At 37.4% G+C, this 25,516-nt stretch overlaps 1 protein-coding gene across 3 annotated transcripts in view; it reads right to left on the bottom strand.

Annotated features, from left to right (window-relative positions):
* Window positions 1-373: 373 nt before the first annotated feature.
* The window catches only part of SP3 (Sp3 transcription factor), a 35,581-nt gene continuing 10,438 nt past the window's right edge, over window positions 374-25,516 (bottom strand). Inside the window, exons 4-8 of one of the 3 annotated variants that reach the window (XM_084289474.1) lie at window positions 23,694-23,805; window positions 22,443-23,609; window positions 11,172-11,364; window positions 4,161-4,357; window positions 374-2,143 (exon numbers count right to left, since the gene is read on the bottom strand). In XM_084289474.1, coding sequence (XP_084145600.1) covers window positions 1,827-2,143; window positions 4,161-4,357; window positions 11,172-11,364; window positions 22,443-23,609; window positions 23,694-23,805 — 1,986 coding nt within the window. In that variant the 3' untranslated portion in view covers window positions 374-1,826. Of the gene's footprint in view, window positions 2,144-4,160; window positions 4,358-11,171; window positions 11,365-22,442; window positions 23,806-25,516 lie in introns of all 3 variants that reach the window. The other 2 variants (XM_084289475.1, XM_084289473.1) reach the window with 2 other exon arrangements.

Here is a 25,516-nt window from a genome sequence, read left to right as displayed (position 1 = left end):
TTAAGCAAAAGGCTATTATAATTTTTAGACATAGTTCACTATCAAGTCTGTGTGTATTATGGCACTTAAGTGTAGGGGGATTTAAATGCAATTTTATTCTCATATTCAATAGGATAGGGCCTATGTTTTCTTCACGCTTTACTCAGCATAAGGTTAAAAACATTACTACAGCACCTCCACAGTATAGTACATGCATGCCTGGGCATACAGAGATTTTGGAACGGAGGGAGAAAAAGGTGCTATCTCACCGTCTCTGTGCCCACAAGGAAAGGAAACACTATTTCTGTTTCCCACCATCTAAAGAAAAATAAGAAAACATCTCAGGCAATTAATATTATTAGTTAACAAGAATTACAGTAAACTCAAGTCAAAAGAAAAAAAAAATAGTGTTTTATTAACTACCACACTGTTATAATACACTTTAAACGTACAATAAGGTAGCCTTTAAATTTGAGGTGGTTTTAAGAATAACAAATGAACAGATTTCCAAATGTTTGTAAATAGGTGAACTGCAGTAATTATTGTTGTACATTTTTGGAAAATGGTATAGCACTTACAGACTGGCTATATAACTTCATTTTGTACATTTTTCTATAATTGAAAATATAAACAGTAATTAAAAAATAAAAAGAAAATTCAGCATAATAAAAAACATATATGTTTATCAGTTAAATGTACTGGATACATACAATTTTTAAGGGAAGAAGCAAAAAAGGAAAGATGGCTGATATTTAAATGCAGATTGACTAACCAAAAACTAAACAACAAACAAATAAAAACCTCATAAAACCCCTAGTTCACTATGACTATATCCATATGTTTGGGAGTACTGTCAATATGGAAGTGATTTTTCTGTTGTATTTGCATATGTTATATTTTACTGGTAATTTACATGATGGCTTTTAAGGCCCTGGCAGACAGATGTTTTTGGAAAAAAGATTTGATAAAAATCACTGCTGCGACGCAATACACCTTATTTTTGGTCCTCCAATGTTCAAGAGAAGGGATATACTTCACTATAACATTTGCCTTACCACCCAAATGCCTCAACCTATACATATTTATTTTTTTATTCTTTTTTTTTTAACATTTTAAGTTTTTTTAAACATTGGTTATATTGCCCACCTTGGTTATTGAAAGAATATTAACAAGACATCATTTTGGCAAATTAAATCTTAAACATGGCTTTTCAATAGGATTTAAAAGGTGACTATCCCTAGAGTTCCATGTTAAAATGTAGTTTTCAAAATCTTACAAGAGTAATGCTTAAAATATTGTACATAGTTAACCTAATTAAAATAATTAGCTTCAAAATGACAAGTTGATGAGCTAAGTAAAGCCTACACTATGTAACATTTGCTTGGAAACTTGATTTGTCAGTTATGCATAATAAAAATTCCAGTCATCAAGAAAATTACAAAATTTCTTTTATCATAACATGATTTCTTTTCACCCATCAACTTCTTTATCTTACAATAGATAAATACCAACATGTTCTCATTTTTTTTTACACTAAACCACACAGGATTGATGCATTTGGTTAGACTACCATTTCCATCGTTAAATTCTTTTTTTTTTAATATAACTTGGTAAAATTTCATCTCTTCTAGATTCCAAAAGTACCTACAAAACCCATGCAATTTTACCATTTTAATATACTATGGAATATCATACAAAGTAAGGCATTTCAGTGTCATGTATAACCAAGTTACTGTCAATCCAAAAATTTTTGCACATCAATAAAAAGATATCTAAGAACTTAGGAACAATATTCTTCTCACTACTGTATAAAAATAACCACAATTAATAGGTATCTTGTGTAATATTTACTCCATTGTCTCGTTTCCCGAAACTGTGACAAGCTGTAAAGGTATTTCAGTGTTGGTAAGAATATCTTGATTGCTGGTGCCAGATGTATTAACAGTTCCTATTCCTGAAACAGAACCTTGTTGAATATTTGCAAGGATAAGTGTTGTTCCTCCTGCAGTAATCAAAGTATCATCAGGCGTTGCTTCTACTGATGCCAGCACTGTACTGCTGGAGTGAATGCCTTTTTTATTCTGATGTGTTTTAATGTGTTTGGCAAGGTGGTCACTTCTCATAAAGCGTTTTGAACATTCTGGACAGACGAATTTCTTCTCACCTGTCATATAAGATAAGAAAAAAATGTTTTCAAGAACATTAGAAAAAATTCACATACACACCAAAAACTGAGATAACTTAGTGCTTCTAAGAGTCAGAATTCTAACAGCATCTTAAGAAAACTGCTATCCAAGATGATAAACTTAAATTGTCATTTAAATTTCTAGATATTCATACAAATCATTTAAAAGAACCAAATTATTTTTCTGTCTCTCACTGAGCTTAGGGAAATCTTTCAGGCAAGATAAAGAATATCACAATCTGATATCCTCAGCTGCAGTTATTACCAATAAGTAACTTCTAAGAGGAGAACAAACCCTGCAGAACAATGGACAGGAAAGATAACATGAACTGCAGAATCCCACTTGAGACTGACAGACAGGACCATAGGGCAACTCAGGTTGGAAGGGAACTCTGGAGGTCTCTAGACTGATCTCTCAGAACAGGGTCAGCAATGAGGTCCGTCCAGGTTGCTCAGAAATTTATCCAGCCTGGTCTTGAAAGCCTGTAAGGATGAAGACCACACAAGCTCTCTGGGCATCCTGCTCCAATGCCTAACAGTCCTCACAAGGGAAATATTTTTCTTTGCATCTGGTATGAACATCTCGTTTAAACTTGTGTCTGCTGCCTCTTGTCCTCACACCAACACACCACCATGAAATGTCTGGCTTTTTCTTCTTAATGTTGCCCTTGCAGGTTCTACAAAGCTGCACTTGAATTGCCCACTCCCTGCCATTACTCTTTGCCTAGCTGAACAAGCTCAGTTCCTACAGCTCCCTGCTTCCCAGTCATCTTGGTTGCCCTCTGCTGAACTTGATCCTGTTGATTAATGTCTTTCTTATGCTGGGGGCTGAAATATTCTAGATGCAGTCTAACCAGTACCGAAAAGGTCATAAACACTCTCCTAAATCTAGCATCTGTGCTTCTGTTGACACAGCCCTGTCCATCTTGGCTGCTGGATCACATCGTTTATCAAGACTTCTCTAGATCCTTTTCAACAGAGATACTTCTCCAACCAGTCAGCACTTCACCTGCATTGATGCAATGGTTTATTTCATCCCAAGTGAAGGACATTTCATTTATGGCTAGGAACTATTAACCATTCCCTCTGAGCTGGATCATTTAACCAGCCTTTTTTTTAATTTTTAAACAAACCAAAAAAAGATCTGGCTGTCCAGCCAGCCAGACCATAACATCCCCGATTAGATTCAACCATCCAACATGTCGAACAAAAGCACACCATTGCATACAGAAGATGAAATAATTTTCATAGACACTGCAGTTTTGCAGTTTTCTAAGCAATGCATATGCAGAAGCACAAATTATCTACTGTCATTGGGTTTTTCAAACTATCTAATTTTAAAGGTAAGCATGCTGTAGTTTGAACATTCTAGAATATTATCATGGGTTCCGTTTGTAGGAAAATAGTAATACAGACAATAGACTTGAAACAAACCTCTTCTTAAAAAGATGGAGAGCTAAACTAATTTCTATTCCTTGTATTAGACAAAAGGAGAAGTGTGAACTTCGGGTGCCAGTATCTCTAACAAGTAGTCTAACCACAAAACTAGAAGATGTAGAATGATGCACCATCAAATGCTCTTCCTTGATTTTGTGAATGACATCTAATCCCTTGGACATCTAGCCCTCCACTTTTCTGTTTTCTTTTTTGCTTTTATAAAAAGGGAGAAAATTATTAAAGTTAAGATGTTTAAAAACAGTTCTAATCTGGTTCAAACAAATCAAACTCATCACTGAACTTGAATCAAAGTTTTCTGATTAAGCTAATTTAAATATTAATTTTAATGTCAGTTTTGACTCAGAAAGGTTGCATTTTGTCCTCCTCAGATATACTAAAGGAACTAAAACATACACATACCTTTAAATATTAGCTGATTTTAGAAAAGCCACAAAACAGTAAAATCAACCTAATACAAAAATGTTTTCCAAAGTTATTTATCCAAGCCCTCCCCATGTCACTCCTTTAGTAAAAGGCACCGGAATCAAAAATTGAAAACCTGTGTGTGTTCTTCGGTGTCGCTGAAGCTCATCGCTGCGAGTGAACCTTTTGCCACAGAACATCCAAGTACAAACAAATGGACGCTCTCCAGAGTGCCAGCGGAGATGAGCTCTCAAATGCGAAGTCTTCCCATATACTTTGCCACATCCCGGTATGTGACAAATGTGTTGCTTCTTTTTTCCCAAGTTTGAGCCTCTGTTAAATAAAAGTGAAGTTATTCATTGTAAAGCATTCCTCCTAAACAGTGGTCATACATAGAACTGGGGTTAAAATATACCAACAGGTCTATGAAAAAAAAAATCTGAGCGGTTGCCCATTTTTGTTTCAAATATATTCAGAGCCTGGTACACTCTGCAAAAAGCTGGAAATAAAAACTATAATGGTATCTCAATTCTGCAGCAAATTATAAATTCAAAAGCATGTGAAATTTAAATGACAGAAGTATAATCTTTAGCAAACACACATGTATATAAAGTTAGAAATACAATAATTACAGCAGTATTATTTTGATACTGATGTGCCCGTATCTTAAATTTCTCCCAATTTCAGTTTTTATTATGCCAAAGACAGTTTTGGCAAAGAAACACAAATCGTTACAATTGCCAATAGAGAAACTAGAGATTTTGGCAACTGGGAAGAGAACAGATGGGACTTTTGGCATCTTGGGGAAACTTGAGAAACAGTTTCAGGTTGGAGGATAAGCATACTAACCTGCAGATTTCCACTAAAATGAATGACAGTGAAATAGCTGATCTTGCTGACATTTCAATTAATTCCTTGATATTTCAGAAATAAAATTCATCAAATATGAACACATAATTCCTAGGAAGTATAATCTAGACACTTGAGCTTGATGCCTATTTTCAAGATGCTACCTCACTGAAATAGTAATTGATTACATTCAGTGTAAGCACCTAACACAAAAAGCATAGCTTTTTTTATTTTTTTATTTTTTTTTAATTTAAAAAGTAAACAAACAAAAACCACCACAGAGATAAGAACTTATGAGTACTCAAAGAAAGATCGGTCTGGGCAGTGCACAGCTGATGCTATTATGTCAGTGCAGTTATACGAACAGTACAAAGTAGGAGACTGAAAAATGCAGCCAAGCATCAGGACACCTTATACAACAGCAACGTTAACTTAGAGCAGCTTCAGTAGATTCTGAAATCACAGTCTTCAGCACTCCGTCCTTGATGACTAGGTAGAGAATTTTTAGTTGCCTCATCAGGACAATTTTTTTTTTCCTTAAATTAGGGTTCTCCACTTCCTCTCAACAGTCCAGTGAACGATTTTCCAAACAACTATTAAACCTAGATTCTCATCCCTGCATTCAGAACATCGCTTTTTCACATTCGATGTAATCTAAAGGTGACAGAAGAGATTCTGCTCATCTAATTTTTTTGTTGTTACTGCTACCCCTCAAATCCATAGCCTCATGGAAAGTTCATCTGTCTTTTCCAGCTCGCCTATAAATTCCTTGCAAAGACTACCCTAACATCTGACCTGACACCTTGAACTATTTCATCATTATCAGTACTGGCAAAAATATTCTTGACTTTTTTTTTTTTCCAATGTCCCAAAAGTAGATTGTTTCTTTGGCCCAGATGAATACCGACTTATTTTTTAAACATCCCCCCCAACTGAAATGCCCTTTGCTGCATCTGAACTGTCATGTTCACACTTGTACATGGCCTCCCCTCAAGCCAATATTAAAAGACAAAAATAAAATCTAATTTTTATCTTTGTACTGTGCCACTTACAAAAAAAATCTCAATATTCACAAGTTTTGAACATTCAGCCAATCACAAAGGTATTTAGGAAAATGTCTTCAGAGCGCCCCCTTTCTTTTCTAATTACTCAGCATCCACAAAAGGCTAGGCCAAAGAAATCTCTGTAACACAATTCAGTCTACCACTAACAGGTTCAGTAGCATTCATCCATCAGCCCTGAACACCCAATTCTCAAGACTCCAAGGAATAAATTTTCGTTTCCCCTTTTGTCTCACTGCAACCAGTTCCCCAGTTCTCAGGCTCAGTTCACCTTCACCTAATGTTTCAGTTCTAGGCACTCAGAATCATAGAATATCCCGAGTTGGAAGGGACCCATAAGGATCATTGAGTCCAACCCCCAGCACCACACAGCTCTGCCCAACAATCCAGACCATATGACTAAGAGCACAGCCCAAACGCTTCTTTAACTCCAAGAGGCTTGGTGCTGTGACCACGTCCCTGGGGCGCCTGTTCCAGTGCACAACCACCCTCTCGGTGAAGAACCTCTTCCTGACAGCCAGCCTGAACCTCCCCTGTTGCAGCTTGACACCATTCCCTCGGGTCCTGTCACTGGGCATTAAAGAGAACAGATCGGCACCTGCCCCTCCACTCCCCCTCGTGAGGAAGCTGTAGGCCTCCATGAGGTCTCCCCTCAGCCTCCTATTCTCCAGGCTGAACAGGCCCAGTGCCCTCAGCCACTCCTCATACGTCTTCCCCTCTTGGCCCTTCACCATCTAGAGGGGAAAAAGTCCTTCAGGTCTTCTTGTTTGGTAGCTCAAGGCATCCAACAATTGTGCTGACAGCTTTATTGGTAATACAGACAAAGGAACACCCACATCTCTTCCGCATTATACAGTCTTGGTAACCAACGGGATTCCCCATTAGGATTCTGCTATCCTGTATCCTTAATTGCCTGTCCTACTCCATGTAACCCTACGAAGTTCTCAATCTATGCTTATAACAAAATATATTTCCGCATTTCAAAATCTGTATACATTTTTGTATACAGATTTTTTTTTTATTATTTGGTATTTCATCCTCATATGGTCTCCAAATATGCTACGATCTCCCCCCCCTCCCCGCAATAACCAGTCCAAATACTCTGGAACTTTGCATGACACAGTACACAAGTGTGACACAAATCACATGAAATCACATCCAATTTTGTTAAAGTAACTAAGATTCCTCAGTCAATCATTTGGAGTTGCTTAACTGCACCTTTAGTCTAGACTGAAGGAAGTCATGGTTCAATTCACGGTCAGCATATTGTGCTTCAGAGGTAGTGTACATAATCCTGAGCACGTCACCTGATTGCCGAGGGAATTCCTCAGTGGACTCCGCAGTCCAAAGAGAAGAGAAAGTTAGGAATTCGCTGAATGAGATCTGCAGGACTACTGTGAATGAGTAACTGAGTGTATTTACTGTACACAGCTTCATACAGGCATCTGCACGTTTGCTTCATGCGTGCTCTAAAGTAACTGGATATGAGCCAAATTCTGTCTGGACGCTTTGCAGCTGTGACAGACTGGCACTGCGCCCTAACACGTCATGCTAGGAGGCCCTTCTTGCTGCACTGGCCAATAACCATTGCCACTGAGTAAAAGGATATGACTCACACCTCAACTGGAGTCTTCAAATCAATTAATACATTAAGTATTTTCATAGCACATTTGAGCTTTATAAAGACAGGAAGCCACACTTCTCAGTAGCCATACAGAGTACAATGGTTTCAACATGAGATACCTTCATCTACAAAGAAACCAGACTTTCAGTCCGGCAGTACTTCCAGGAAAAACATTAATTATTTCAGGGGTAAAACAAAAGCTTTTTAGCTATTTTAAGAATGTATATTTTAGTGTTAAGTATCTGAAGTGGTACTCAGCAACACTGTTCCTCTGTAGATCCAGAGGGTAGTAGTTACATCCCAATATAATTGCAGATATAATCGAGAGGACAGTGAAACTTTCCCCTAACTTCTGACACCCTAACAGTAACCTTAATACTATCCAGTTGGGATCAGAGTCATCCTCTGAGGCACATATCTCTCTTCTCTTTTATTCACCATTTACCATGTAAGCTTGAGGCTATAAGGCTTTAATTTACACATCTAGTACTCTCTCCCTACTTCACAGAACTGTTAAAAATATAAATTCTTTGAAGACTGCAATGTGTCCTAATTCTGCATTGAGAATCAAAAAAACAAACAAACAACAAGAAAACCAACCCTCATCTCTCCTTTGCCCCCTCAAAAAAGAGGATACAAAAGAAATGCCAAAATTAAGACTACATAAAAGATGAAATTATGATGAAGTCCGCATAGGTAAGGCCATATATACTATATTTTCCTACCTCATTTAGCACACAGGAGGGGTAGCATTCATTGAGTAAACTACCATTCAGCTTTCTCATATTGATTTATTGTGTTTTCCTAATCTTACTAGTTACATATTAGTTAAATACTATCTTAACAGAATTATTCATTTCCTATGTGTTTTGTCCTCATCAAGAACATTCACATCAGCGTCTAAGCTTTTCAGAAAAAAAGAGTTTATCATCGTGCAACATACTTATGTATTAAGCTTGAACTAATACAATCATTTCATACATCCAAACTTGAGGCAGAAAATGATTGAAATTGTCAAACAACCATCAATCAAGGGAATCAAGCTCAATGTAGCAAAAGCTTGATTTTTTTATTATGATTTTTTAAATACTGTAGACGTTCATAGTTCAGCTCAATTGACTCTTTACAGCAATGAACTCAGTACTACTGCAGTGAAAAAAGTGGGGCAGATAGTACTAATACCTCCAAAACTTCTGAGACCCTTTACTCCAATCCCCTATTTAAGTCCCTATATGCCTTCCAATTTCTGCAGTAAGCAAAGCAGGTGCCAACCATTATACTGTCCTGATTCAAACCCTGAGCATCACCCATCCCATCCACTGAATAGTACTGGGGTTGTATGATGTTTTTTTAAATGCACAATAAAAAGAATTTAGAATAAATAAAAATTTAGAATAAATAAAAATTTAGAACAATTATATAAATTTAGAATAATGTATATATTTGGAATAAATTAAATTTATTAATAAATTTATAAATTTAATTTATGAACGTAAGTGATTGTAAATTCTAATAAATTAGAATGACCAAATTAGAATTTGGTTTCTATTTTTTAGAAACAAAATCATAATGCATATGTGCAATTAATGTCACAAAGGATATCTTAACTTTGGCACTTTCCAACTTTCAATTTTTCAGTTTTGTAACCTTAACATTTAAAAAATTCTGATTGCTATATGAAGAAATTTATGGAAGCAAATGTCCTATTGACTGAAAGTTAAAGTCATCAGCAGAGTTGAAAGACAAAATAAAACTCTGCATTACAGCACTAGAGATAAATGAGCCAATGGAACAGCTACAGAACGTTATCCATGTGTATCAGAGTGAGAAGGAAAACATTCCTATGGTGGGTTTATTGCTTTTTGCTAGACTCTGAAGGAATTTTACATTCTGGTGGAAACGTTGCTCTAGCAACTGTAGGCACTTTCACTCTTTTTCAGTTTCACTACCATTCCTACCATTGTCTCCTTCGCTATCCTGTTTCTATTCCAGTCCTAATTCTCACATCCTGACTTCCTGTCCTACTTTTCTCCTTGCTTTGCATGTTTGATGTATCCCAGTCCTTCCGTTAACTGTGGAGTTCAGATTCACACCCATCTCACCTCTACCCTAGCTCTGACCTCAACTCCTTCCCCAGTTCCAAACAGAGTTTCAGTCAGACTATGTACACCGTTCTCCACACTTTCTCAAAACCGTCACTCAGTAAGACTCTCTTTCTTGGGCTTCAACCTTACGATTTGGTGTTATAGCAACTTCACTGAGGAGTAAGAGTAAAGTTTAAAGTAAAGATGTCTTTAAGTTAAAGCCACTGCAGGCTGGAATAGAGCACGAAGAAGAGGAACTTTATAAGAGTACAGTCATTGCCTGTAACATTGTAAGAGTTTTCTCCTAGACTGAAACAAATCTCAATCCAGGCTGTCCTTTGGGCAAATCATGGCACAGCCAAGGCTCACCGAGCCAGGTTTTCAGTGGACTACATGTAGGAATTTAAGAAAAAGCTGACTTAAAAAGATGCTATATGATTGTAACAGATATTATCAATAGCTTCATTTGTGATGAAAACACATGAAGTGGTTTTTTGTCTTAAAAAAAAAAAAAAAAAAGCTTTTATTTGCCTAAGTAGACCAAAATATTATCTCCTTGTGCTTACAAAGAAGAAAGAAGGTATCTGGAACTTAGAGCAAAAAAAGCTCAAAAGGCTGGACAATATATGTATTTAGCCAGTACATGTTTACAACTCTTAAAGCCGTGGAACACCGACAGGTTCTTGAAACAGAACTCAGTAATTTACACTATAGTTCCCACATACATAAGACTTCCACTTCAGAGAACAAAGTATTATCAAAATGGGCAAATTTCTGTGTAATAAAATAAAGTCTTTGTGTAGTTATATCAACACAAAGTTAGGCTGCCTTTTGCAAGTGAAAATATTCAGTCTATTATCCCCATTTCCTCTCTTCTATCATTTCAAATATCACAATTACAGAAGTGTTTTAGAATAGAATAAAATCTTTGTATGCAGCCCTGAAGTCTTATACAAATAGAAACTTAGTATCTTTGCATTTGCCATATTTACACTAAATTTGACTAAAACAATCAGTCAATTAAAAAATTTAAATTTAGGGTTATTATACAAACCTTGTTTTTCTTAGGAACCTAGCAAAAAAGAAAACCAGGATAACTGTATTTTTAGAACACTCCAAAGCAATCAAACTGGAAAAAAAAGCTCAATCAGTGAGGAAATGCAGGAATACAGCATTTAATCAAGTCCTTGACATGTGATAGGAAGCCAATCACAGATGCGCATATTCCAAAATATTTAATTTTCATATTATTTAGAGCAATGTACTCCCCTCACTTGTACTAGGTGGCATCTAACTCCAGATTTTTCCAATTAATCTTAATGGAGTAACTCACAGAGGATGGAATAATTTCCCCTTCCATCTGCAAACCCAGAAATAAAGGTGGCTGTCCTTTAGCACATAAGCTCTTTTGCATAAGCCCATAGTTTTCTCTTTTTATAGCCAACTGTTATTAACTAAGGCTCCTTTTTTCCTCACTCATTATTTGCTTTCATTATTACATGCATTATATGACACTGAAAGTTACATACCTTCCACCACCTTCTTTGCAGTTGGGACATGTACAAGCTACTCGTCGCAGTCTTTTTCCTTCTTGATGTGGTTGGTCCCCTTCCTCATCTACCACCTGTACTCTCAAATGTGTTAGATCATTGGTATTCAGTGTAGAATCACCACTGAGCTGCCACTCTTCTGGATCAGGCTCCTCTTCTTTAATCCTAATATCTGAGGAAAAGAACAAAGACAGATCCATAAATAGCCCATTAAATACAGAGAAGGAAACCATTATGATCAAATCTTTTTTACTGTTGAGAGCACTATGTCAGTCAAAAGTCAACATACTTTAGTGCATACTGACATTGCTTCTGTGCCCTTATAACCTGTATGGTATTTAAAAAGTTTATCTTACTACACAATTCAAAGTTGAAGACATGCTGTAACAAAGTATTAAACTTCAAGTTTGAACCATTCTTGGTAGTGAATGCTGTCACCTGGAAGATTTTGGCTGCTTGAAAGATAGGAAAAAATGAGGAACAAGAGGTTGAAAAAAAAGAAAATGTAAACACATTTCAAATGATCCTGAGTATCCATTTATATTCCCAGAGGGTTTCTCAATTAATGTGACACATAGTAGAAACATCCTTTCTAGATGATCTTCAGGATTTTTTCAGTATGCACAATAATGAATGAAATAATATAATAAATTAAAGGTTTCAACCTAAGACAGACTAAGAAATACAATAAGAAAACCTCACTCCTTTGTTCCCTCTTCCCCTTCTCATCTCAAATTTGTCTTTTTTTTTTTCCCTTAAACTATTCAGAGAGAAGAAAAAATTCAGGGAAGAATGTTCAGTATTAGAAAGAAGTAAACAAAACCCAAACTACTTTAAGGTTATTTTGAGCTGGTAGTCAAAACAGGTCTTTGCACTTTCATGAAAGCAGAATAAACGTCTCAAGTCTCAACTCACAGGATACGCATTCACAAGTACGTGTACTCTACCTCCCTTTCCAAAGAAGCGTCTACATGCCCCTTAAATAGTACACGTTTTAGGAAGAAGATGGAATCCTCTACCACTCTTTCATCTCACCTAAAGCACACGTTGAAAAGCAAAGTCCAAACCCCAAACCTATTAGGCAAAACTTAGTGTCCAGTGTGAACATTCAGTGCTAAGCATCTGTTGGAGGTACTACCTCCAACTAAAAGGTAGAGGACTACCCTCAAGTAAAAGCTCTATTTTCTACCATCACTGTCCTCATAAACTGAACATAAACATCACACAGCTTTTAAAACAGTCATGTGAAAATAAGCAGTTAGACCAAACTCAGAGAATAAGTGCTGCATATTACACACAATACCACCAGCAGGTAATGAGCATCTATCAGCTGTTGCTTTGAGCGCTCTTTCTGGGCAGCCACACAAAGCTACACAACATTCATTCAATCTAATCCAAGAACCAACAATAGTATCACAGTACACTGTGAGACAACTATTTCAACAACTTTACATTTTAACGGGAATATTTTTTCCCTCCAGACACTACTCTGAATTCCCCATGAATTGGAAGTCTGAAAATCAGTATTTATAAAAAAGACAGTTTCTGTACAGCATTTTAGAAAGCTGAACCCCAGCTCCCTCTTAGATTCAGCACTCTAGTTTGGATTTTTTTCTTCAGAGAAAATGATTAGCCACTAGCACAAACTAATAAACAAGCCATCAAAAGTGTTGTTGTTGTTTTTTTTTGTTTGTTTGTTTTTTCTTTCCTTGAAACTTCAAAGGAAAAACTGTGTCCCTCCTGGATGCGTTTAGCGACAGATTTCTCTGCGTAATTGACTCTCTGAACATGTAGGTTTTCATCCTCAGCACAACCTCCACCCAAACCCCAAAACCTTAAGTGAGCACTGTGGCAATTCTAAATTCTTTTAAGGAGTCAGTGCATCAGCTACTACCTCTATAATGAAGAGGAAGCTAAACAAATTGCATAGCAAAACATATGAAAAACTCTACTGGGCCAGATCATAATTGGCAACTTCTCCCAGTAAAGATCAGGAAATAAATTAATGGTAAAACATGTAAAGAGTAATAATTACCTGGTCTACCTTCCAAATGATGCCCAGCATGCGTTTAGAGACAAAGGATGCAGCCACACTAAAAATCTCTTGGTGCTAATAAGGTGTCAGTCCACTCTTTCCCAACACCATAGCCTGCCTTCCTTTTGGCTACATCTATAACCACTCGTGGGATTGTCCTGTAAATGACATTGCTGACATAACTTGAGAATTATTTAACTTGAGGAAATCACTCCTTTTGGGATACAATTACAGGTCAGAACCAAGGAAGTCTAGATTACTAACTGTTTTAGATGCAAAAGGCAATGCTAGAAACTAGACTGAATGAAAAAAAAAAAGCCAATCTGAGCTGTGGGAATCCAAAAACTAGCACGCTTACTTTTGCTGATTCTATGCATATAGTAACATCAGCAGAAGTACTGCAGTAAGCTTTTGCACTGTCCAAAGTCACCTGCACACTAATTGAGCTCTACTGCTACAGTAAGAAGCTCAAAATTTCAGACAGCGACCTAAGCGCCTTTCACATGAAAGGTATAAATTTTGCTATTAAATGAACAGAAAAAAATAAAGACCTGCCTATACGTACCTCAGAAACATCACATTTTTTCAGGGCTCCAACTACCAGAAGAAGAAAGAAGATATACTATTAAGCATATCAATATATTCACTTACAGCATCTTTAGGAAAAGGCAAAAGCCTCATTGACTCTTATGCAACTGGGCACTCAATAGGAATTCAAACACAGCAAAGCGATAAGGTTGCCAGCACAGGACAATTCAGCCTTGTGTAGATGTGCCACAAAAAAAAAAAAAATCAAAATAAATAAGATCTCCAAGCAGTTCTTTAGGGCTGGCTATGGTAGGTACCACGGTTAAAATTCTTTGACTGATCAAATGTTCCACAAGGTTTTCATCTAAAGTAAGAGTTGAAGTAATGCTAATCAAATAAAGCATTGTTTTAAGAAGGTAATTTCATCATCATCTTATTAACATTAGATATAAAAGTCAGTAATTTAATTCAGCTAGCACTACATACACATACTTATAAAGAGATACCAACATGGCCCAGTGAAATAGAAAGGATCACATCAGGGATGGAATTGTGCTAACACCACTACTGAAGACAGACATTCCATGTAACACAATTTCCATTTCCCCATACCCACATTATATGGGCAAATCACATCTGCAATAACCAGTGACAAAGAAGACAACTGTCTGTGCATTCTCCTTCTAGCTATGGGCCTCACTTCTAACAACTTTGGGGGCATCTGAACATGCGCACCAATATTCTAGATAAAAAGATGATCAAAACACTAGATGCTCCAAACCTAGTGCACAGGTGGTATGGTCAAGCTCGGAATAAACTTTGAACATCCCGAAGCCTGTCAGTTCTCCATTACATATGCAACATGGAACTGCTCTGCTGCTGAGTGAGGTACCTGTCTGGACAGTGGACAACTGTAGACAGAGCTGGACAAGAACTGAGGAGGTACACAGACTTCACAATCCCTTCATAACCCACTTTGTTTCCATCAGTATCACTCTATCCCCAATTCCCATTTAAACGTGTAGTCTAGGTGAGAGTGGATCTCATCAAATCCCACAGTGAATCAGACAGCCTTAATACAATCCTTAGCAGCAATGAGGCTGCTGCTCTCTGAGCAGATTCCACATTATTGCAAGAGGTAAGGGTAAATCCCATCACTATTTTGTGGGAGAAGGGGGTGTAATTTAGACATTGGAATGAAATGAAGAGGTAGAAGGGAGAAAGCATGGGGAAGAGCAAAAGTTAAGAGTCTTCTCAAATGCAATGCAACTGCAGATTACGCAAATTCATATAGATAGCAACGACACCATGTTTCTCCCTTGGTGTTCCTCTGGATGCGTTCCATTCTAATTCAGTACTACGTTTCACACATGCTCTGCAAAAAATTGGGACTAAAACCTTTTTTTTTTTTTTCTTTTTAACATAATCCCGAATGCCATGACAAGCACTGATAAATTTGAGGCAACTTTCATTCTCTACCAATTAAACACAGGCAAAATGAAGGTCACATTTGCTTTAGTACTATTTTATTTCTGTGCTTCCAGGTTTCTGTATGTCCTTACTTCTTCACTACATTCAAGACCCAGCCCTAAGTATGAAAGGGAAATTCAAAGCTACTATTTCAAATGAATTCTTGCTATCTAAATGAGCTAGATTTGGTTTAGCATTTCCTTTTCTCAAAAGGATGCAAACTGGTATCCTGGTGCATAATTGTTCCAAAGCGACCATTCCCTAATCAGAGAAATACCAGAGCTGGCTTCAACATAGACCAAGTTTAAGTGTATTTGGTGAATAAAAGTAATAACTAGAAGATTCATTTTCAGTGCTTCAGAGAAGTTTAACTGATAGGATGAAACTATGCAGGTAAAAATGCAGCTGAACTGTTCTTGAATGTATTTCAGCTACAATTTAGTGTGGAAAGAATTACCACTGCCCACTGATACAGCCAGGTCACTTACTCACCTCATCAGGTATCAGATGAATGCAGTACTTAAACTGAATCAAAACAGCAAAGAAAAACTTCATATTCTATCTTGGCCTGTTTCAAGTGGGACTTTACGAAAATACCATTTTGTTCATCTCTGAGAAAAGTTATTGGTTTACCCAATAGTCATAAAAACAGATATAAAACAAGAAGGGGTGAAGATGCAGTGCAAAACCTCTTCATTTGTATACTTCACCACCACCACCACCATAATTTTGGGATCTATCTGCCTCTGCAGACTGTCACAGCAAGGTCCTCTTGGAATTACTTGTAACTGACTCCAAACCGTGGGCTTCCAGTTTAGCTTCTTTTCCTAGATGCTGAAAACCACCCTGCCATTTAACTCAACTAAGATTTACAAGTTCCTGATCTGAGAAGCAGGAATATGGTTGTTCAACTGAAAACAGATTTGTATCAGCGTTGCACATACCTTCACATCAATTTCCTCACAGCATCACAAATTGTCTGTCTACAGTTTCAATGTCTTGTAATCAGTCATGCCTATTCATTTATTTTTCCACATAGATACTTCCTTTCCCACCCCTCCTCTCAAGAAAAGAAAACACATGTGAACTCCCATTTTCTTTCCATCTTGTTCATTTGCCTTTCACTGTTCTCTCTACAGAGCAACCACCATTCATGCCCTCAACGTCTTGATTTATCTTGCTTTCATCTGTGGATGTGAGGAAGCTTCAATAAAGATTTCTTAGATACTGCCTTTGTTCATTCCCATCCAAACTAACCTTCTTCTAGCCTAATTCCTATCTAAATTAAACCCTATCAAATTGGACAGCTGTCCAAGTCATTCAGACAGGAAATTCAACTAGGTGAATGATTTCTATTTTGATTTGCCCCTCAAAAGTTGTTTGAATTTAAGCTATGTCATAACTTAAAAGGAGAATAGAAAACACATTGTGAAATGTCATCTTGAAATACTAGTGAAGCTCAGCTCAGAAGAAAGACTGTCATCTAGTTTCAACAGAACAAAATCACACTTTAAGCTTCTAAGGAAAACAACTTGTGTACAAGTTGTATACAAGTCTAAGAGCAGGACCTCACAGTACTGAATATTGAAGCAGTACCAGCAAAATGATTAAAAACAGAGCTACAGATCTCTTGCAAGAAATTCAACATAGTGTATGTATTTCCAAGTGATCCCATGCATTATTCTACACCAACTTATACCAGTGCTATCATAGCACAAATTATGCATCAAAGAACGCTTACTTACCCTACAGCAACTTCAGTTCTTCAAAGATACACTGTCTACAGTGTCTCAAGATTTTGGGTTCGTTTTGAAGGGTAGTATCTGCTATAGCATGCCCCTATTTTTTTCCTTATTTTCTGTTGTTGAAAATTTAAGAGGGGATTGCTACAAAGGGGGAAGAAGAGTTCACCATACTCAGTACCGAAACCAGGAACTGCACAAATAGGTAAGGAAAGCAGGAGGACACTGAATTCTGGGTCAAATATTCCTAACTAAGTGTACTAGAATGCTACTAGAATCAAGTGACAAAACTGTCATCAGCAATTCAGAAAGGCAAAACTGTACAATTTCTGTTACATATTTGGCTTTAAAGTGAAATAATAGTTCTGTCACTAGATGAGAATTAAATGCTTTCCACTGACAAAAAATCAGGAAAATGTAAAAAAAATAAAATAAATACCCAGTAACAGATCAAAAGATCCTAATCAACAGAATAAGATAATTTTCATTCAGTAATGAGTGCTCTTGGTGAGCACTCCTGGCATTACAAAAAGACTGGCAGTGTCCTTCCTAGAAACTTCAGATGCTTTTTATGAGCCAGATGCACTAACGAGTTAGCTTGAGAGATCAGAACCAAAGTATGCAATCCTGTGAAGAAGGTCAGAAGGCAACAAAGCCATACAGAACCTGAAGCAAGGGACTTACAGTCATGAGATTGCACAAAAACAGAAAATGGGTTGCCAGCCTTCTTTTTAAGTTAAAGCAGTACTGAAAATAAAATCCCTTGCCTCTGATTTCACGGATACTTCCTATGCATCCATCCCTACAGGTGTGAGGGAGTTCTCCTCTTGCTTCATGTGAGAAGGATCTTTGAAAAACAAGTGAGGAACGGGTACCTGAAACCGGGTAACTATTATTTTATGAACATCCTCAGGATGGCTGAGCCTAAAGTAACTCAGATTGACCTCCTTAAATTTGCATCACCAGACACTCAACCTACATGACAAAATATTCACTTAAGGGCAACATACATGCACCTTGCCACCGTGGGCTGCACGGAAGTGAATTAGGCTGTGAGCTGTTTTGGAATACAGAGAGCAGAGAAGTGCATCAACCACAGACATTGAGGATGCATATTAAGATTCAATCTTTTCTAGAATTCAAAGAAAAAAATGCAATTTTTTATACCACAGCAGCAGATACTGCATTAAAAAAGACTAATTAAAGTTATACAAACTTTCTTACACTTGAAGTGAGTTAATTTGCTATATGCTGTTATAAGCAAGATTGTGAAACACAACTATGATCATCTAATTCTTCCACAATTTATTAATTTCCTTTGAAAATGATGAGAAAATAGGGAATGTAATTCTTGCATGCTGAAAGCAAACTGTTTACATAAGATTGCTACATAAATAGCTCTAATTCCTGCACTAACTTAAATCTGACAGTTTCCAATTTGAGTTTTTCATATCAAAAATAGAACAGTGGAAGTACCGTTTTAAACTACATTGATTTTACAACATATAAACTAAACGCCTCAAATTTAAGTGGGATAGCCCAAAACAGATGTCAGATGAAAATAATTATTTAACATCATAGCTTCAGCTTACTTGATGGATTTCCTAAGACTTGTTTTTTTAATTATCAGATTTAATTTCATACGAATACCATGCCCTTCTTGCAAAAGCTTGGAAGAAAGGATGTCTTAGAAAGACAAACTGCAAAACCAAAATTAAAATTAGTAAAATTTTGAACTGGAACTTGAAAAGAAAAAACTAAGCTGTGTAACAGTGAAAACTAGCCAAAACCTTTTATAAAGTTCTAGATGCCAGAAGAAAGCTATGCTTTAAGTAGCATTCTGCAGTACTTCACCAGAAGCATTAGAACACTGAAACAACCACTCCAGCAAATACAACTGTAAATATTCCATTTTTAATTATCGGGGTGGGGGAGTTAAACTGTTTTACCTAATGGATGTCAGACATCAGCCTCACAAGACACCAGCAGATGAGCAAGAAATTGTTACTTAGGCAAGTATTTACCTAGAAAATTGCCCTTTTTTCTGGCCAAATTTAGAATAGGTCAATTACTTCAGCACGATAGAGACTTCAGGTTCTGGCAGGAATGGAATGAAGTCCCCACCACAAATAGCCAACCACTCCCACTCTCTATCAACTGGAGTAAGTTGATCAACAGGCATGATTGTAAGCTTCAGTGGCAGCAGGCAGATGAGTCCCTAAATAGCTGTACATACTCCTGCAATGGAGGAGCTGGGAAGAAAGATGCAGAAACGAAGACCTAGAAGTCAACTCTTGAAAGGGACCCCTCCGACTTCATTTCAACTATAGACCAAATGGAAAACTGTGGGGTTTTATTTTTAAATAAATTAATCTTCCAGCTGAGCGTGCCTGGGTTGATAAGCAACAAAGCCCCTTCTTAAGCCAGTGCTACTTCTTCTCAGGTCACTCACTAGTTTCTTCAGATACCACTGGAACAGTCAAAAGGATTATTAAAAAACATTCAATCCAGCTTTACAAAAGGTGAAGTAACCTAGATCAGACCCAGTAAAGTTATCTTTTTTCAGGTAATAACCAGTCCAAACCCATGATTCAGTATATTAATAACTTAACTTAGACACTATTACTATTTATTACTGTACTCTGAAAGGAAAGTTACTTCATATAAAATATTTGAAGAAGAAACCAATGAAGAAACAAATACCTTCCTTGAACAGGTACCTTGCTAAAAAGCAATGTGAACGGTGTGCCTAATGCCTCTTCTCGTTACAGACAATGCAGTATTTTATTACCAAGTGCCAATAAAAGGAGTAGGCTACTAAAGAGTTTTCTCAGGCTTAGCTTCCTCTCAAGACCAAAGGACTGAAGCTAGAACACCTGTGAAAAGGTGTTCTCTCTCTGCCACTGGTAACACACTGATAGCATTTGATACCACCTCTTTGTTCTGAAAAGCATTGCTAAAGAAGGTTTCAGATATGACAAACCAACACCTTTCCCTGCTCTACCTCGTGACACGCTGAATCCACTGGACTTGTTGGACAGAATCCACTCATTTAACTTAGGAAAAGTGAACTTTGAAAGAGCCAACAACCAGTGCTGGAACCACCCAGCATTTATGCCAGCTTCAGCATGTGAGCTCAGCTTTCTATTTCTACTTGTGCATTTATTCTTCAAAGTGAAGAAAGGGTGCCATACCATACTGCGGGGTGTTATAAAAAAAAAAAGAAAAAAAAAAAGAAAATCACTGAACAAGATTATCTTAGACAACCTCGATATAGACAAAATGAGAGATTCATATGGAAAAGGGAGTGAAGGTCAGTCAAGATAATTCCGTTTGAACGCTAGATTGATCATTACTTTGGAAAAGTCAGTTTCCTGTGATATAAAGGAGGGACCAATTAAATTCTCCCCAAATTTAGAGGATGGCAGTTTTAATGCCTTCCAGTCCATATATCACTCCTAGACAAGTAGGAAAAATGTCACCATAAATCTCTGCCCTATCTTTAATATAACCAGGTGTTTATAGCTAGTCACTTCAGGCAATAGTTTCTACTCTTCCCTGGCTGAATCTGCCTGTTTAATCACATTTCTTATATCCCATTTATTCACTTCCATTCACATGTGAAATTCCTTACAGCAGAACACTTCAGGAATGCTTGATGGAATTCCCTTGCATTTGATTATGAACTGGCATCAGAACACTCTCAAAGAGTGTCAATGGACAAGCTAACATACACACAGCTGGTTCAACTTCTTTTTCACATGCCTTTTATTTTGGTTCTTCTCTGCTTTATTTTATTTATTTATTTATTTATTTAATATTTGCTCTCAAATGTATGCTACGTTAACCCATAAGCAATAACCACCATCTACATGATCCTGCCCATATAAACCTCAGAAATAAAGACATTCTCATCTTTCTTGTACTTCAAGTTAGCCGTAAGGCTCTTTTTCCAATGGTTGGAAAGACACCATCAGACACATCACATGCTTTTTGTTATTGCTGTCTCAACCCACTGCCCTCATAGGTAATAAGGTGTGACAGAGACAAACCAAGACATTCTGTTTTCACTGGAAATAGAAAATCTAAGAAAGAAGATTACCCATCAGAGCAAATGCTGTTGGCAGCACACCCATTTATTTGCTGCTGTTGCCTACAAGCCAATGAAAAGCAGGTTTATCTAGGTCTGGGTAACTTCTCCTTAGTAAATCCATAATATAAAAGGCATTTCCAAAACACAAAGAACTAGAAAATCATCCCACTTACTATTTTAAATTCAAATTTTGGATCACAAAGGAAAAGTAGGCTTATGACATACAAGATATCAACAGCAGCAACTATGCAAGTATTATAATCTGTAGGCCTTAACTAAGCAGCTCCTCTAGGCACTTTTACTTAATATTGCGTCCTGCTCACGTGTTTAAATAGGCATACAATACAAAACATTTATGCCTTGCATTACACATGTATGCTTCAGTATCTTAATGAAGCAGAGCCTTGGATCATGTGATTACAGTAAAATAGCAATTCCCAAGCTACTTTGTGCAGCATTTCCCTCCCAAATTATCTCTACTACCCACTCTGCCCCTCGTAACTAGCCTGAGCACAACGCCAAAATGATTAGATTAAATGGCTTCTGGCACAACAAAACATCTTGAGGCTCTCTTATTGTTGAACCTCTCCTATTCTTTCTTTCAAGTAGCTAAACCCTAAAATTGGGAATGCAGTGTATCAAATCTACCAAAAATAAACGCGCGTGTGTATTTTCCTCACATTAAGAAATTCCTATTTTAAGAAAATCACATTTCTTTTCTGCTTATAGAGATAAAACATGCTGTGATGCTCATCATTAAAAATTGTACATTCTGAAACATAATGCAAATATGTACTACTGGAAACTCATCTCATACGTGTTGTTAAGCACAGCCTCCATTTTGATATTCAGATGCTCGTTTCACTTCTGCTTATATGGGTGTTGTACATCCTAGTAACACTGACATTACATCAGCAGGAAATTAATTTAAAAAAACATTGGGTCAATAACAGCATCTCAGAGGATCCACAGATTTTCAAGAAAAACAATGGTAAACATATATTTGGATTTTCCACAGAAAATTCATCTATTCGTTACAGGTAATGCTAATGACACTGCTTTATTGCGAGCATAGTTGCTTGTCAGGTTTCTGTAAGACTTGTAAGTACTGACAAACATTGTATTAGAAGTGCAATTAACTGATATGACCAGCTGAGAGTTACAGGAGTTTATAATAACACAAGTGGGGTAGGACCATGTTCTACCATTACAGTTGTTTCTTATGCAACAGTACTTTCAAATGAAATCTATCATTACTTTAACCCACTGTATTTTGAAGGCTTCTGCAGCAAAAACAATAGCGTTATGATTATCATCATTCAAACCAAGTACATACAATAATAATAAAAAACAAATTTATGCAAAAAGAATAAAGTAAATACCTGCAGGACTGCCAGCATTTTCTCCTTGATGCAGCTGAATACCAGCAGAATCTATAGAGTTTACTGTAACTGTCTGTAGATTTGGCAATTGAGCAGTGCTTAGACTAACTGGAGTTGACGTCAACGCCCCACCTGCTGCAACTTGACCAAGAGTGAGAGTCTGCACAGGGGTTAGAGTTATTTGTTGACCAGGTGCATTCTGAATTTGCAAGTTCTGCAAATTCTGAACTCCTTGCACTTGAAATGTCTGCCAGGTTATCTGCCCAGAAGGGGTCACTGTTTGTGCCTGAATTAAAAAAGTTCCGGGGTTCAGCTGCAGTTGAAGGTTCTGAAGAGCCTGTTGAGATATACTTTGACTTGCTTGCACACCGTGGATTGTCTGTTGCGCAATACCTTGTACAATCTGGGCTTGACTGGTTGGCTGCTGAGACTCTTGAAGCTGTATGTGTTGTACAATTGGCTGTGCTGTGGAGACCTGAATATTCTGAGCCTGTGTATCATCAGAGACTGATGTCTGAATGTAATTTCCCTGAAGATCAGAACTGTGAACCTGACCACTGGTTGTGGTCAAGTTGTTTGCATTTTGTTCCAATATACTTGAACTGTCTATGGTAACGGGCAATTGTGATGAAGATGATGTTGGCACAAACAAGTCATTATCAGTGGCAGTTTCTGTAATTTCAGGAGAAACTTGCTCACCAGTCCTTTCAGAAGTATCTGAACTATCCATGGCCTGTCCAGTATTTATCAAGTGCCCATCTGCATTAATGCCTGCTGTCATGGTTTGAGAACCACTGCCAAGTCCCAGAGAATCTAGATCAACACTATTGATGGGTACAAAAGTAATATTTCCTGGCAGTCCAAGAGGGACGTTAGCAACCACTTGTGCTTGGCCAGGAAAAGACGAACCACCAATTGCAACTCCCTGAACCTGGACTTGACCAGACTGTGATAAGATATTCTGAATATTAGTTGAAGGTGTTCCAGAGGCAATGATGGTTTGATTAGAGCCAGGAATGATCTGAATTTGACCGGTTTCTTGATTTATACTGCTATTATCAGAAGAGGCTGCAAAGCCAAGTTGAACTTGCTGACCATCCGCTGTCTGGATCTGGGGTATTACTTGGTATTGTACGTTAGACACTGTACCATTCGACGAATCTGATCCTGGTGCAACAGAAAAGATTTGTTGATTTTGCAAACTCTGAATAGGAAGGACATACTGCCCACTTGAAGTTACTGTGGCAGCACCTGGAATCTGTACTATATTACCAGCTTCATCCTTTATAGTGGCAGGAGCTGCAGACAAGACCTCCCATCTATTTGGAGTTCCTGCTAATTGCACAGAAGCCAAATCCCCTGTCTGAATAAAAAGAAGAAAAGAAAAGAAAAAATTAAAACAAGAGACATACAGATCACACGCTAGAACAGTCATGCAATTCAACACTAGAGATCAATACACTACTGAAAAACATGCAGTGCAGCCCACGTAAACAACAGCAACTGAATTAGAACTACAAAGTACAGATTTTTGTTAAGTGAGCTAATGCTTAAGTCAGGGTAACCAACCTGTGGTTCGTGAGCTGCATGTGGCTCACAAGCAGATCAAATGCAGCTCCTGTGCCATGGCTACATCAGGTGACCAGCAGCAGAGTAATTCTGGTGGGATGCTGCTGGGTAATCCAAACCCCTGGCTGTGGGAAGAAGGGAGCTGGCACGGGCTGATGAAGTTGCCATCACCAGGTTACCCTGGGACTCAGCTACATGCCTTACCGAGCCTTGCACCTACTGCACAGCAACGGAGGAATTCCTGTGAAGCCAGCATCGCCTCCATCTCCTAGAGTTCCACTTTTGACTGTGTTATATATGGTATATACGTGCATATGGTGACTCTCAACAACACGGAGAGCGTTCAGAGGTAACTTAGTCATCGGGTCGGAAAGCCCAGATAGCCTCAGTTTGAGTTACACATAATACAAAGTCCTAGTATTTATAAGCTTATAGGAGTTACTGTTTCACTAGGCAAAAACGCCTCTAGAACTAAGGATTTTTACACTGAGATCACGGTTGGATTAGTCATATGCATCTGTTTGGGAAAAAAAAAAAAAATCTATCTGCATTAAGTTGGAACAATAGAAAAGGTCAGTGTTTCAGAACAGACCCCCAGAAGGTTAAACATTAAAGAACTTAAGGATTGATGTAGTATGCTTTTGTTTCTTATTCAGTAAAGAAAAGGTAAATTGCACTTACCTTTCTTTACCAAAGCAAGCTTTTTCAGAATAGAGTATTAAGAATTAGATTTAACATCCTGCAATGCTTAGATGTGTGTAGTCAATCAACTTGGTAATGTAAACGACCATCACTTTTAAAAAGATATACATAGGTTTCTCCTCATCTGTTTTATGGCACTACGGTAAACCAATGGAATAATTTAATATTTAGCAAAAAGTAAGTAACTTGCCTTACAATTCATTAAACTTTAATTGTGAAACAAATTTTGTCTCTTTGGCAGAGTCCACAGTAGGTAGAAAGAAAAGCTCTGGCTTGTCCTTCTGCACTGATCCCATGACTGCTCCTGTTACACAAGTTACCGGAGCATATCGCAGCTTCCTTCTAATGCTGCATGCCAACTTCCTTTAGAATAAAACCTGGATATGCAAAATATAGCACCCAGCTTATTCTCTTCTAGCATGGCATTGAGATTTAGCCAGCATGAATGAATTCTGTGGCACGCATCAGAGTGAATTTAGTCTACGACGTAGGCTGGGACGTCTCTAGTTTCACTTTCTTATCCTATTCTGAGCAGCAACACCAAAACGTTTACATATTAAAAAACACTCAAGCTTAAGAAGTATTTTCCTTTTATAATAGTTTTACTGCTCTTGGTAAGCTTCTTTTCCAATAAGGAAACCCACATCTTGATTCTACATTCCTCTCAAGAGCTGTACAAATAAAAACTTTCAATAAAGAAAAAAATGCAAGCCTTCCTTTTATCCTTATAGATACAGAATCCTTCAAGTAATTTGTTAGTAAATAGACACAGCATCACCAAAACAAAACTAATTTTATGGCCT

This window comes from Netta rufina, assembly GCF_964035555.1.
Source record: "Netta rufina genome assembly, chromosome: 6".
In the NCBI taxonomy this organism is placed as follows: Eukaryota; Metazoa; Chordata; class Aves; order Anseriformes; family Anatidae; genus Netta; species Netta rufina.
Note: the sequence above shows the minus strand (reverse complement) of the source record. Positions and strands in the feature narration are given on the sequence as shown.